The sequence below is a fragment of the Stegodyphus dumicola genome, chromosome 2 (assembly GCF_044657685.1).
Source record: "Stegodyphus dumicola isolate Sdum_Otavi_A_Nest chromosome 2, ASM4465768v1".
Lineage (NCBI taxonomy): Eukaryota > Metazoa > Arthropoda > Arachnida > Araneae > Eresidae > Stegodyphus > Stegodyphus dumicola.
This window is the reverse complement of record NC_140769.1, coordinates 71,339,334-71,354,293: the sequence shown is the minus strand read 5'-3', so window position 1 is coordinate 71,354,293 and position 14,960 is coordinate 71,339,334. Positions and strand designations below refer to the sequence as shown.

At 32.4% G+C, this 14,960-nt stretch overlaps 1 protein-coding gene across 1 annotated transcript in view; it reads left to right on the top strand.

The window, feature by feature from the left end:
- LOC118185918 (uncharacterized) overlaps positions 1-14,960 on the top strand; it is a 39,238-nt gene that overhangs the window by 1,300 nt on the left and 22,978 nt on the right. Inside the window, exon 2 of the mRNA XM_085810769.1 lies at positions 1,228-1,606. Coding sequence (XP_085666895.1) covers positions 1,228-1,606 — 379 coding nt within the window. The remainder of the gene's footprint in view (positions 1-1,227; positions 1,607-14,960) is intronic.

Here is a 14,960-nt window from a genome sequence, read left to right as displayed (position 1 = left end):
GGATTAATTGCAGATAAGTATGAATGTCCAACATGTGGGAATGAAATGAAATTGTGTGAAAGGAAGGATATTACAGATAAGTTTGAATGGTGGTGCAAGAAATCTGGTGAAAATGGACTTACCGGAAAATTCCGATCGTGATCTTAGCTAATAAGGACTTAGAAACAATTTCGCACCTAATCTTCATCATGATTAAGTACTTTTTTTGCATAAAAGTTCCAGCATAAGCATAATTCAGCTAGCAGATTGTTGGAAAAAATGTTGAGTAAAAAAAAAATAAAAAAAAACATGCTTTTACTTCATAAAAACAAAATGGCGTCCAAAAAAAACTTCGCAGGTCGCCAAATTTTCACCAAAAAATTGCCAAGTTACCATAATCTGAAGATTTACCGTTACAAGATGAAATTAGCTAAAAAACATTAAATTTAGAATATATTTTTTACTTCAAAATCACATTAAAACTAGTTCAGTATCCTTTACTCAACATTTTTTCCAACAATCTGCTAGCCGAATTACGTGTATGCTATAACTTTTGTGGAACAAAAGTGCTTAATCATGACGAAGATTAGGTGCGAAATTGGGAGAAAGTGCAGAATCGCCCACTGCTTGCCGCGTTTTTAAGAATTGCACATACACGGTATCATCCATGTACACGTCGACCTATTTTCACTTAAAAAAACATCCCAGAATTGCACAAAAATGGCATTGCGCACACTCTTGACTTTAATCCATGTACACTGCTAAAGTCCTAGCTAGTAACCTTTATCGCCTTACCAAAATGTCGCCAAACTACCTGTTAACATATTCAAAAGATTAGCCGTGCCTTCTCCAATATTAGAACCCAGGCACAACAATATGCCACAGCACCTCTAATCTTTACTGATCAAGATGCTAATATGCAAATTTATGACAAGGATATAGATATTTCTCACACATGCTATAATACACAAATGTACTCGGAGTAATAAAGTATAGGGAGGATATCGAGTATGTATGAAATTGCAAGATAACTTTTAAAAGTTAAAAGATATTAGTAGATATAGTATTTATACTACCAAGACTGAAAAAGGATCATTATATGTGAATATCTTTGATAATAAATGTAAAATAAAATGTTAAGCTTATATGTTTAATCAATTTTGTATATATCTGTTGAACATTTTATATATAATATGTATGTTTGCTATCTTTTAAATTGTACTAATTTCATAACTTATTTCCCTTTAGTTGAATGAACTGTTTGATGCATTCAAAAACCTCTCAAAAGAGGACCAAACTGAAGCTATTAGTTTGATTCGAAAACTATACATTGTTACCCTCAACTGTTTCTTCAGTGAAGCAAAGTATGGAATGTATGATAGCAAGTCAGAAATCTGCAAGGATGATTATTGTAAGCATTTAGATTTACATGCACACCCACTAGAAAATGATATCTGCTTCTCCTCAGACAGATTAGATAATAAAAGTATCTTGCAGCTAAATTTCAGATTAGGCTCTGAGGTAAATGAAAACATGGTCGAAAGTGATGACATAATGAAATCTACAATTAAAAATGAAGAAATTATGGAAGATATTTGTGGAAAAGTGTCATGTTCTCCTCATACAGGTAAAATACTTTATAATTACAAAAACTGTATATTATAAACATATGAGTTTTGCCTAGAAAATAATAATCTTTTTAAAATATCTGATGCAAAAAAAAATCTATATTTAAATATAAAAACTCTATTTATATTTGGTTTTATGAGACACAAATGATGGTCATAAAAATCTAATAAAGTAGTGTGACAATTAATAAAACAGTTAATTTATCCAAAAAAAAAGGTGTCTTCAAATGTCTGACAGATTATATAGACAAATCTCTTTTTTTTTTTTTTTTTTTCTTTAAATTACTTGCCAAACTAATTTTCTGTTAACTTAATACTTCGACCTCCCTCCATTTTTGCTCTAATATGGATTTGTTTTTGAATTTATGCATAGTAATCTGATTTATTTATGCAGAAATTTTTTTATATAGATATATCCTGTAGAGCTGTGATCTTAAACTCAAATTGCAAATGGACCAAATGCATGGTCTCAAAATAGCTGATGGGTTGAATATTTGCTTTAAACAAAAGGAAAAATTTTTTACAAAACAAATTTTTTAAACTAAATTTAAAATTTTATTTACTAAATTATCATCAAAATGTACATAAACATTAACAATATTGATGTAAATGAAAAAATTCCAGTTTATATTTATTTTCTGCCTGAAATCTAAAGGGTGGGATGTGCAAGAAATATTTGTTGGTTACACCTTGTAATTTGATTGTATCAATAGCTAAATATTAAATTTATATATATATATATATATATATCAGACCAACATTTATTTCAAATAGTTCTAATGTGCAGAGTTGACTGTAGCAATCATATGGTGGTGTGCTCCTTGGTATGTATACTGCTGGCCATTAAACAATTGCACAAACTTGGTATTCATGTATCACCAAGTTTCGCCAAGGGGTACCCTTAAATATACTTTTCCTCTAAATGTGCTGAAATACTAATCATTTGCATATCCTAACCTCTTCTTATTTTCATGTGATTTTGACATTCATCAGATCATTCTTTCCTGGTGTTGCAATTTTAATAGCCAGTAGTGTAATTTCTTCATGTCACTATCTATTAGCACCAATGAGAAATGCCGCAGCACACGAGTTTTGCATGCCCTTGAAGATGATAATGATCCTGACATTTGATTCTGGGTCTGTTTCATACAAGCCGAATTCTTTACTGCTAACACAAAAGAGCTCTTGTACACTAGGTTCAAGAATTCCGACTCTTTCAAATTTGTAAGCTTTGAGTGGCTCTCAAGATCAATACACACTCTCCTCCCAATCATTTCTGAGAGAAGCTATGATTGGTCATTGTGAATATGGGTGAGTTGTGAGCCCAGTTCATTGGTGAAATTGATCACTGTATTAATGGGCTATAGCTGTGGTTTGTGGACGTACTCATTTGGATCCGTGGATGCATGTTTGAGAGACCCTTGTTTGTTGGCACATGTGTTGGGGTTAAGTTTTGAGGTGCAGCATGTGTAAAAGATTGCCTTGGTCACATGTGATGTAGTTCATCATTTGTTCTCTGTGGGAAAGTGTGTGTAGTTCACCAGGTTGCCATTTTAGTGATTGCATGGCATGAAAGATTTAATTCTAATTGCTTGCTCGTGTTACCATCTGTTCGCACTAATGAAAAGTGTGGTAGAGCACAAATTTTGCATGAATTTGAAGGTAGTAATGACCTTGGGATTCGATCCACAGTCTGTTTTATACAAGTTGAATTTTCTACCATTAGCACAAATGAGCTCCTGTGCACTGGGTTCAAGAATTCTGACTCTTTCAAATTTGCTTTGATAGGCTCTTGAGATCACTACATAATCATTAAACAACTTGCTTAAATTAAAAATAAACAAATTACTAAAACTTGAGTATAAATAATGACAGTCTATTACATTTGTATTATTTATTAAATTTTTCTTTGTCATGTACATATATTTTTGTAACTTGAAAATGTATATATTTTGTCTGCAAACAATAGTAAACTTCTTTATTATTATTATTATTATTTTTTTTTTTTTCCCCTGTAGCTTTTATCTACAACATCTCATGGCATTTTCATTTTGTTAATGTTTGTAACTTAGGAGAAAAATTACTAGAAGCTATCTTTATCAAATTTATAGATGCTTATTGACTAGCCTGGTTCTTTTTTTTTTCCCCCTTTTCTTTTCTTTTTAAAGATGTATTAACTTTTAGGTGCCAAAAAAAACTATTGTCTTATACATGCATTCTCAAATAAAGCAATTATTCTTATTGCAAAAATTCGGAACTGAGGGTATTTATTTTTTCACAAGTAATGAAAAAGGGTTAATCAAATACGTATCTTTAAATCATTGATCAAGTTTTAGTGTAGTTTTAGTTTTCAGTGTAAATTAATTAAATCCATTTATAGAACTCCTGGAGCATTACTTGCATTCATATTTAATTATCATTGTAATCTTAAACCTTTCTTTAAATTCTTGTCATAATAATGCTATTTATTTTATAAGAAATGCATTTGCAGGCCACGTTAAATTGCTTTGGGGGGTGCCAGTTTGAGACAACTGGTTGTAGAAAATGTTCCATTTAAAATATGAGCCTATAATTTTTACATACAAACATAAAAAATTATAGGCTGTAATAGCTAAGCAGTAGCAGTAGTTAACTGCATTGTTGTAAAAATTAAATAAATTTTTGAATAATTAGAAATTTTAACTCTTTAGGTACTTTCTGATTGCCTATACCTCCTTCTAGAAAAATCGCTAACCATTGGCAACTGATTTTTTGACAAGCTAAGATGCAAAAGAGTAACACTAATAATTACATAAACAGCAACCAATTAACAAAACTAAAAATGCAAGAAACATCCATAATAAAACACCAACCTTTATTTTTACATTGTTTTCCGCATGTACATAATGATCTGTTTTAACTTGAGAACATCGGAGAATTGCGAAAATTTGTCATCAACATAGCTTGGGACTTCATACTATCAATTGCTCCCGGTACACAGCAATTGGCTAAAATTAGAGAGTTGTACAAATTTGGCATTGCACATGCTATTGCTTTTCCATGTATGCAGCAATCTGTTTTTGTTCAAAAAAAAAAAAAAAATTGGATAATTGCACAAATTTTGATGCATATAATTCAATCATTTATGAAATACACCTTCATGGAATATGTTAGATCAAAAGCCATATTTTTGAAGCAATGCAACACTTCCTTTTTCATCAGCCAGCAAACTCCAGAGTCCGGTTACAGTTCCTTATGAGGGAAAAAAAAAATGTAATCAGTGCAACAAGAACAAACATTAATGCCTGGGATCAATGAAACAAAAACAAACACTAATAAGGCTGGCTTGTCTACTGCACACTCAGGCATTACCGAGTTGCTACATAAATACATTTTGATGAAGTCGTGGGTTGGCTGTTTTAGCTACATAGCAGGTTGCCTGGTGAATACTTTTCAGGATGTTGTGAATAATCAGAGAGTATCCTTTTTATGGTGTATAAGTGTTAAAGTTCTCTTTAAAGTAGTTGTAAAGTGAGTAAAAGAAAACTATCTCAATCATACGGTATTAAAAATTAGGTCTCTTATAAAAAGCAAATTAATTTTAATGTAATTTTTATGTCATTAATTATGTCAAATTTAGCTGTACATCCAAATTTGTTTTTTATTATAAATCATACAGTATACATAGATTGCTTTGTACAAATTATGTTTATCACATTTAGACTAAACTTCATAAGTATGTGGTAGAATCTATCTGTATAAAATATTTAAAAAAAAAATACAAATGTCAGTATGCAGTATGCTAATGCATTTTAATGTGGAGCCACTATAACTTTCTAAAGTCATGAAACCACATTAAAAATTATTTTGATGTGACTGTCAAGTAACAGTTTAGAATAATTAATTACAATAGTTATGATTTCAAACACATTGCTTTTTTTAATTTTTCTCGAGTAGATGTTGATACATACATATTATTGGTTTAATGATGTATTCTTTTATTTTTAAGCTGAAATGTGGTTGTACTTTAATGCAATGCATTAATAGTAAATTTTCGATATTCTTTTTTAAGTTGAAGCAAATGTAGAGAATGTAGGGTTATTTCAAGAATTAACACAGATAAATATTAACCCGGCAGAAGGCGCACCAAGAAAAGTTACTAGAACGGGCGCGTGGGGTATCACATACCCCAATATTTAAAATACAATAAAAATAGTATTATTTAGTTTTAAAACTTTTGTGTGTGTGTGTGTGTGTGTGTGTGTTCTCATGTATTATAAATAAGTGAATAATAATTGGGTTTCAAAAAATTAATTTCTGAAATAATCTTAGAGTTAAAATTAAGATAAATGAAAATAATAAACATCATGCCTCTAAGTTTCATTGCATCTCTAATACACCATGCTTTTTTTATTTCTTTCCACTTTGAACAAAATACATTCATGTGTTCTTAGCACAGAATGTTTTCACATTTTAAACATTGCATTCACGTTCTTCTGTCCTTGGCACGAGGGCAAAAAATTTAACACATCTTTCATACTTAGTTGTTTCTAATTTCATGTATTCGTTTTAATTCTTCATCGAAACTTCTGCTTTTGTTTTGCATGCAGTACGTCAATTTCTTGGAAAAGTATTAATCTCTGATCTTTGTTCAATACTTTTTTTTCATTAATTGTAATGCTAAGTCCTTCAAAAACAGACATGTTTCTTGTTGGTGGATTAGCAGTTCAATGTAATATAATTCAAGCATTTATTACAGCAACATTCAGTGCAGGAAAGAAAATTACCATTGGCCACCTTCTCGTTATTCTGGCAATTGAATAATTGACTGACATTTCATCCCCCTTATCCACTGCTCCTTTAGTCATATTATTAAAACATATAATTCCTAACGTTTTATTTTCTCCAATAGTATCATCTATAGTATGATCGTTATATAATGTTATAATGATCATTATATAAAGCATAAGAACAGTTTTTCCTTTTTTAGGAACATCAGGAATTAATGTTTTTTCTTTTTTGAAACCAAAACATTGTAGAAAATATTCTTAGTTTCATCTTCAGTTTCCGAAATGCAATCTTCATCGCTTTCAAATATTTCTAAATCTCGCATGCATTGCATCTCCAGTTCATAGGGACTACTTCTTTTTACCATAATGCAGTTAGAAATTTTTAAGAATTTAATGTCATGTACTTTAAAATCACTTGCGAGTAGAAATATTTACTGTTACACTCTAGAAATAAATTTTTGAACTAAATATTCAGTCAGAAAAACACACGGACAGGCACGTGGGGTGTGTCATACCCCAGTTCTAACAAAATACCTATAAATATTTTTCTGAAACACACAGGCAAAGAAAAAGCGGTTCTGAAAGTCAACCACAACTAGAAACTCAGCTACTGAAAGCAGCACAGAATTTCAGTTTCACAAGTTAGGAATATTCCACTTTTATGTAGGGTTAGGGTATGATACACCCCACGCGCCTTCCTGCGGGTTAAATATGAAATACTGAATCCTTCCCAGAGTATTGTGTAGTAGTCAGGGTCATCACGGGATGATGATCGTCCACCAAAATTGCAGTGGTTGTGTATTTTTTAATGAATGCTTGTATAGAACATATATAAAACTAGTCATAAGGTTTTAGTTAAAATGTTTAACAGATTTTTAGGTTAAAATTAAAAGATTCAAATAATGAAAAAAGTGTGAATATTTTAATTTTTAAATGTATCCTTATTGCTTTTCTTTTTCAGCCTTTAAATCTGAAGTTATAAATATTAACTGCATAATTAAATAAAAAAAAGAAAGGGAATAGTCAGTTAATTCCCTTTTTGTAAAATGATTTTCTGGCTGTAGACTGGATGAAACTTTACACTGCCTTTATTGAATTAAACTTTTATTTCAAAAGATAACAGCAGATTCGAATTCATTTCTCATAGGAATCAATGCTCTGTTGTGGGGTGTTAGTCATTTATGACCATGGCTTCAGTTGTTGAAAGGTAGGATTCAGAATTAAGATACTGGCAAAGAATTTTAATTTTTCTTCAGCAGTCAAAAATTTTACTGGGGGAGTGAAGAAACTGTCTTTTTCTGAGAAGTTGCATAGATGGAGAGAGCAGATTTGGCCAAACTTGTTGTGTAAAAGAAAAAGAATTGGGAGCTGATCGTGGGCCCTTTCTATTGCCAGCAGGTTTTGAACCTCTGTTTTCCTATACTAAATAGGAGCTAGTACAAAGGCTGCTTTCATCCTTAGCCATCCCTTGACTGATATGGCCACCTCATGAAGCTCCTTCTCGGGCAAAAAATACAACTTTGGCTGCAGATAGTCTGGACTTCACTGGTTAAAAGAAATAATGCAGGAGTGAGGGAGAGTCTTGTTTGCCGGATACTCTTCATAGTCATTCTTGGCAACTGGGATACTAAGCACTCACTTTTGAGCTCAGGTGTATGGTATAACGACTATGTTCTTCCATTATGCCATGCACCTGGTTGGTTCACTTGGTTCTCATTGACTCCAAAGAAGAGTATCCTAATACTCAGTTCATATCCTAGGTAACCAAATCTTGTGAGGATGAAAGATCTGTAACCTTAGTGAATGTGATTAAGACACAATAACACGCCGAATAAATACTAATTCAGAAGTCAAAAAACAAAAATCAGCGTTATACCTACAAAATTTTCACAGGACTAGTTTCGATGGTTTTACCGAACCATCATCTTCAGCTGCAAAACCGCAAATGAACAAGATAGGAAATAATGATTAGATAAGATAAGAAAGCCTGGACAAGAATAAGCAAGTGGCGCCATCTGTTGGCGAAACCAGAACTAAAACATAATTTCTCTAAAAGCCGAAGGCAAATTTGGATTGGAATTAGGATCATTAACTAGAACAGAAAGATTTTTATGAATGTGAAATGCCTCTAGAAAATCCAGTTCTCCAATGGAAGATGTTTTTTGAATAATTTTGGCAGCAGAAAAATTGAAAGTGTGATTTTCGGACCAACAATGTTGAGCAACAGAAGACCTCTGTGTTTCCTTTTTTCTAACATATGCCTCATGTTCTTTGACGTGAAATTTTAAGGATCTCTTAGTTTGGCCAATGTAAATTAAACCACACTGGCAAGGAATCCTATAAATACCCCAGGAATTCATATCCGGAATGGGGTCCTTGAGTATAGAAGTTGGAATTTTATTGATGGGAGAAAAAACAACCCGAAAGTTAAATTTCTGCAAAATATGTGCAACTTTATAGCTAATTGATGGAAAGAAGGGAATGACAACAGAATTTTTATAATCTCCTAAAATAAGAGTGTGGCTTTTAGTGTGTTGAGATGAGAATTTTTTAACTGCTTGATTAATAATGTTGGGTGAAAAGCCCCTGTCAATAGCTATTGCTTTTAAATAATTTAGTTCTTCATCAAGGGCTAGTTTGGAGGAGCAAACTTGAAGAGCACGGAAAACATAGGAATAAAATGAAGCTAACTTTTGTTTAGTCGGATGACATGATTTAAAGTGTGGTGGAAGGCAAACCGATGAAGGTTTACGGTAAACTGTAGTACTGAAGTTGGATGTGTTACGTGTGACCAGAATGTCGAGAAACGGAAGAGAATTGCAAGTCTCAAGTTCAAAAGTGAACTGAATAGCAGGATCAATAGAATTCATTGTTGAAAGAACTTTATTTAAATCATCTTTATTACCTTCAAACAGGGTAAAAGTATCGTCTACGTAGCAGAACCATGCCGGGAAGTTTAAAGTTTCAAACAATTTTGATTCATAATAATGCATGTAGATATCAGCCAGGATGGGACTGAGGGGACTTCCCATGGCTAATCCCTCAGTTTGCTTGTAATATTTATTTTGGAAAACAAAATGTGTTTGTTTCAAACAGAGTTGAGTGAGAGAAATTAGCTCATCAATTTCGATGCAAGAGAAATGAAATTCGCGAAGTCTGGTTTCTAGACATCTTAATGCACCCTCCACTGGGACATTGGTGAATAATGATTTTACATCAAAAGAAACCATGAGTAAATTAATAGGAGAAATGTTTTTAACCTTTTTTACAAACTCTATTGAAATTTTTATGGTGTAAATGTTATTGTCTAATAGAGTGGAAAATCTAGAAACTAAATATTTAGCTAAAGGATACGAGGCAGTACCTAAATTTGATACAATAGGGCAGAAAGGAATACCACTTTTATGAATTTTGGGAAGAGCATATAATCTGGCACAATTCGCAACAGATGGGATAAGCGAATGTTTTAAGTTGTTTGAAATGATTTGCGAAGATTTGATCGCAGTTTTTATTTTGGATAAGTCCGAAGGTGAAGGATCTTTAGGGATCGGATTATATGGTCCTTCGTTTAAGAGTTTAGTGACACCATCGATGTAAGTGTTCTTATCCATGACGACTATCTGGCCACCTTTGTCGGCCTTTGAAATGATAATATCCGGGTTAGAATGAATTTCGCGCATTGTAGCTCTTTCTCTCGCAGTTAGATTTGGTCTCAAAGGTTTATTATTGAATTTCACATTATGAGCGATAAGATGCCTAATCATTTCTTTCTGTGAATCTGAAACTTTACTGAACTTGAAAGCTTTTTCGATAGGAGCCAAAATCTTTGGAATCGAGGGTTTACAGGTTTGTGAGAAGTTAAAATTATATTTTAGAATTCTCTCTTGTTCTTCTGAAAGACTAACATTAGAAATATTAACTATTGGCTTGATGTTTGCCATGGGAAGATTTTTTGAACTACTTGAACTGGAAGACTGTAAAAGAAGTTTTTCGAATTTAACTGTAAGGGTGTTTTTATGACGGTTAACTGCATTCTCCGTTCTAGACCAAGACTTTTGCTCAAGGCCAGTGAATTTTGGATATGATTTAGCGAGTTCCAGATGAAGCTTATAGAGTTCATGTTCAACTTTGGACACTTTCTGCTGCCAAAATTATTCAAAAAACATCTTCCATTGGAGAACTGGATTTTCTAGAGGCATTTCACATTCATAAAAATCTTTCTGTTCTAGTTAACGATCCTAATTCCAATCCAAATTTGCCTTCGGCTTTTAGAGAAATTATGTTTTAGTTCTGGTTTCGCCAACAGATGGCGCCACTTGCTTATTCTTGTCCATGCTTTCTTATCTTATCTAATCATTATTTCCTATCTTGTTCATTTGCGGTTTTGCAGCTGAAGATGATGGTTCGGTAAAACCATCGAAACTAGTCCTGTGAAAATTTTGTAGGTATAATGCTGATTTTTGTTGTTTGACTTCTGAATTAGTGAATGTGATTTTTCAACTGCACTTCCATCAGTAACTCATGTTTATGTCTTGTTGGGTTATTCAAAAAAGAAGAGCATAACTGGAGGTGAGGTAGGCCTTCATTAGATAGGCACTTCACCTATGAGTTATTAATTCTTTTGGACTTCTGTGTTATTATTATTTTATTATACAGTGAAATAGATTTTATAAATTATTGTTTAATGAAAACTATTTATGGTCCGAAAGATTTTTGCTGGTAAGCTCTTGAGTATGAATAATAATTTTAATGTTTAACTGTTAATTTGAATTGTAAATTACTGATGCAGTGAAGAATTCTAAATGTGATAATTTTCCTTTAATAAGTTAATTATACTTTGCCTGATTAGAAGGCATATTTTAAAAGGTGTTGAAATAGAACCTCTGCCCTCAAAGTTGGAAAAGTAATATCTACAGCTAGAAATATCACTGTAAGTGACCCCCAAGGCTCAGTTTTCTCTCTTTTCTTATGTAATGTATACACGTACAACATCCCCAATGATCCTCACATCATCTTGACACTGTTTGCAGATGATAACAGTAATTCTTTTACAAGCCTCAAAGATATCGTTGGATTTGAAATATAAATCTACCTTATCCAACTTGAGAGCTGGCTAATAGCAGTTAACACAGACAGGATCAAAGTATTGTAAAAAATGTACCACTTTCGCTCCTTCCTCCCGATTCTTTTTGACAATGATATCTATTGTGTCAAAGAAAACAGATGTTTTGGAGTTATCTTGGACAACAAACTTACTTTGCACTCAGATCTATTGTTCAAGAAATTATTACTCTACAGACTATGAAGCTGATCTTTGGAAAGCACTGTAGTCTAGCAATAATAAACAAACTCATTCCTTACCACTCAGTTTCATGCTCAGCTCTCTTTTATGTCTCATTTGGAAACACATTGCTGAGACAAGCTTGAAACTATTTCAAGTACTTCAAAACAAAGGTCTCCGAAATCATCATTGCACCTTAATTGATTCCCAACTCATACATCCATTATGATCTGAAAACTGATATCATTCAAAACAAACATGTATACAGTCAAAAGTCGTTAATCCGAACTCGTCGGGACTTCGGCGATTCCGGATTATCGATTTTTCTGGATTATAGATCATAAGTTTAAACCTAGTAAGATGGCATGCAGAAATTATAAAATTAAAAATATGAAACCATAATTTATGAAATAAAGAACAATTATGATCTAAAGGGTATCAAAATTTACAAAAAAAAAGCTTAATATTTATTTGTTTACTTTATTAAACATTTCTTTCAATGTAAGTTGTTTAAGTTGCTTCGTTTTTTATGTGATAATACATTCTCTTTAATTCTATAAACAGACATAATTTCTTGTTCATTTACAGGGTTCCGCTGTTCAAGTCCTATAATTGCTATGTGGAGAATACCGACTAATTTGTCAATCGAAATTTTTTCGTTTTCAATAACCTCTGTTACTTTCTTCGCTATTGCAAGCGAATTATAATGAAGAGGAATTTGATTTAAATCATATCAAAGGTGGAATACATAGAGATGAAATACTACGTTTAGTAAGGAATCACCTCATATGCGGTCAGGCCGTAAATTTAGAACCCCTTTTTTCACAGGGGGGCTGAACAGGAGGGGATAATCTTGCTTGTGGTCTTGAGAAAATGTGGGGGTCGTTTAAACATCTAACTTCTCTACATTCAGTTTTATACAGAGGAAAACACAAATTGAATTCTTCGAATGAATGCAATTTTGTACAATGAAAATGTATTAAAACTGTAAGATAAATAACATCTTTTTTTAAAGCCATAGGTGTAGAAAGACAGATATTTGTTACATGAATGAATTTGTAGTAAATATTGAGTTTTTCATTTCGAATGCTATGTTCCATGTATGCGAAGTAGCTGAGTATGTGAAATAATAGTCATAACCGAATGGCTTTCAACCTTTTCATGGCTAAGGATTGTTTCTCAATTACATTGTGGTCGCTGCTTTTTGGTTAATTTTCTAATGACATATAAACAATAATTGTTTTTATTTGAGACTTATGAATAAAATAACGCAAACTAAACTGCAGAAAATTCTTAAGAATGAAGTTAAATAATACTGAAAAATACATTATTGGTGCACTTTTGTGTTTTATATGTAGTAGTATTAACTACTACTATAATCCTTAAATGGAATCCTTAAATTATATATATCTATGTATAGGTATATATAAATGGAATCAAATATAGAACAAGGTATAAAATATGTTATCAGGTTCAATGTTCCTTCTTACCTTCTTCGGGAACATGCAAGGACCTGACTCGGAACAGAGAGCTTACTAAAGCTATGTTCAAAACTGTGGGAAGTAAACAGGATACACAAAAAGGGTATACAAAACCCTTTATTTTTCTCTATTTACAATGACTTCCGTACTTCGGAATACACCGACCCGCTACTTGGGTTCAAAACGTAAAAGTATATAAATAAAACTAAACTCTAATTTAACTTTAGAATAATAAACGTGGAAGATTGGCCTTATAATAACAGGAAGCGTATGTAGTACAGAGAACTGTGAACACTACAATACGTTTAAATTTATCAAGAGTATTAAAACCTCTGGCCTGGAAGGCAAACAGCAACTGCGTAACTTCTAAGATAAGCGGCCTGCTTCGACTCACTGCTTCCTCTCTCTCGTTTGGCAAAAAGCCACAACTTAAATACTTGGCGTTCGCCAGACAAACTTTGCATAAAAACCTTAACGCTTATAATTCTGGCTGGAAGTAGAAAATAAGAAGTGATAGTAAAGATTTAAAATAAAATAAATGTTAGTAAAACTTAAGATCCTTACATACTTCCCGCCAGAGTTAATTAGTTTGAAACTGAGGTCTAAAACAACCTTGTTGAAAACTTTTAGCTCTAGAATCTAACGCGAGGCCAATCTTTTACAAATATTTTTCGCTAGAAACTAGAAATTTAAAAGAAAGAAATTCGTTTTTTACAATAGCAGCTCCCAGGATACACACTTTTTTTTCATCTGTACTGCATCTAAACAGGAGCTTTTATTCAATTCTGGTACCTTCCAGAGATCTGGAAGGAAAACTAGTTTAATGAAATGTTACACAATGAAATGGCAAGTAACATATATAATTATACTTCTCTTAACATTCTTATTTCATTCATGACTATTTTAATTATCTCTCCCCGTGCTCTCTGACATGTGTTGTAAAAGAACACCAAACACGAATGTGTTTCTGTCTACATGTTCCACACTTCCTCCTACAATCAAAACACTAACGTGTTAAAATTCAACATAACAAGACCTCTTAACACACCCTAATTCAACTCTAAACCCTGAGGTACTATTCTAAAAGTGGCTAACTCTGAAGTGTAGCGTCAGAGAGCCTAACTACATCATTCAACCTTTAACACATATTCGCCATGCTTTAGTCATTTTACAGTCACATGAATAAAAAAATTTAACATTCACTTTTACCATATCACGGTATTTCTTAACATTTAAAATAACAGTTCACGTTGTATATAAGAACATATCAACATGCCGTTAATTTTACACATTTGAAAACATACATTAGTAGTACATTGTTAACTTCTATTCTTTTCAAAGCAAGTGCCAATTCTTTCTACATTGAAATACTACATTTCAAAAAGTCTTTCAGACTAAACTTCTTTCTTGCTAGAATGTTTTAAATAAAATTTATACAATAACTTTTTACAATATTTAAGTCTTTACACAATGCTATTATACATCAACTTTAGTTTTACGCGCGAGTAATTGAAAAACATAATATCAAAATCGGTAACAACTGATTTCTCGCCCTTTTGGCGATAAAGGTAGACCTCGCATGAGGTAAAACTTCTTGAAATCTGCCACTTGCAGTAAGAATGAAAGATTAACTTAAGTTTGCAAAGTAACATAAAATTTTACTTATCTTTGTGATATTCGGACATCCTTTTCTGGGCCCAGTCTTTAAAGGTATTGTAGATAGTTGTGTGATTTATCCTCCTTCTTGTACGGGCTCGCCCTTCAGTGCCTTCCTCTGGAAGCTTCCTTTTTTCACCAGTTCGGTCACCCTTGAATATCTTCT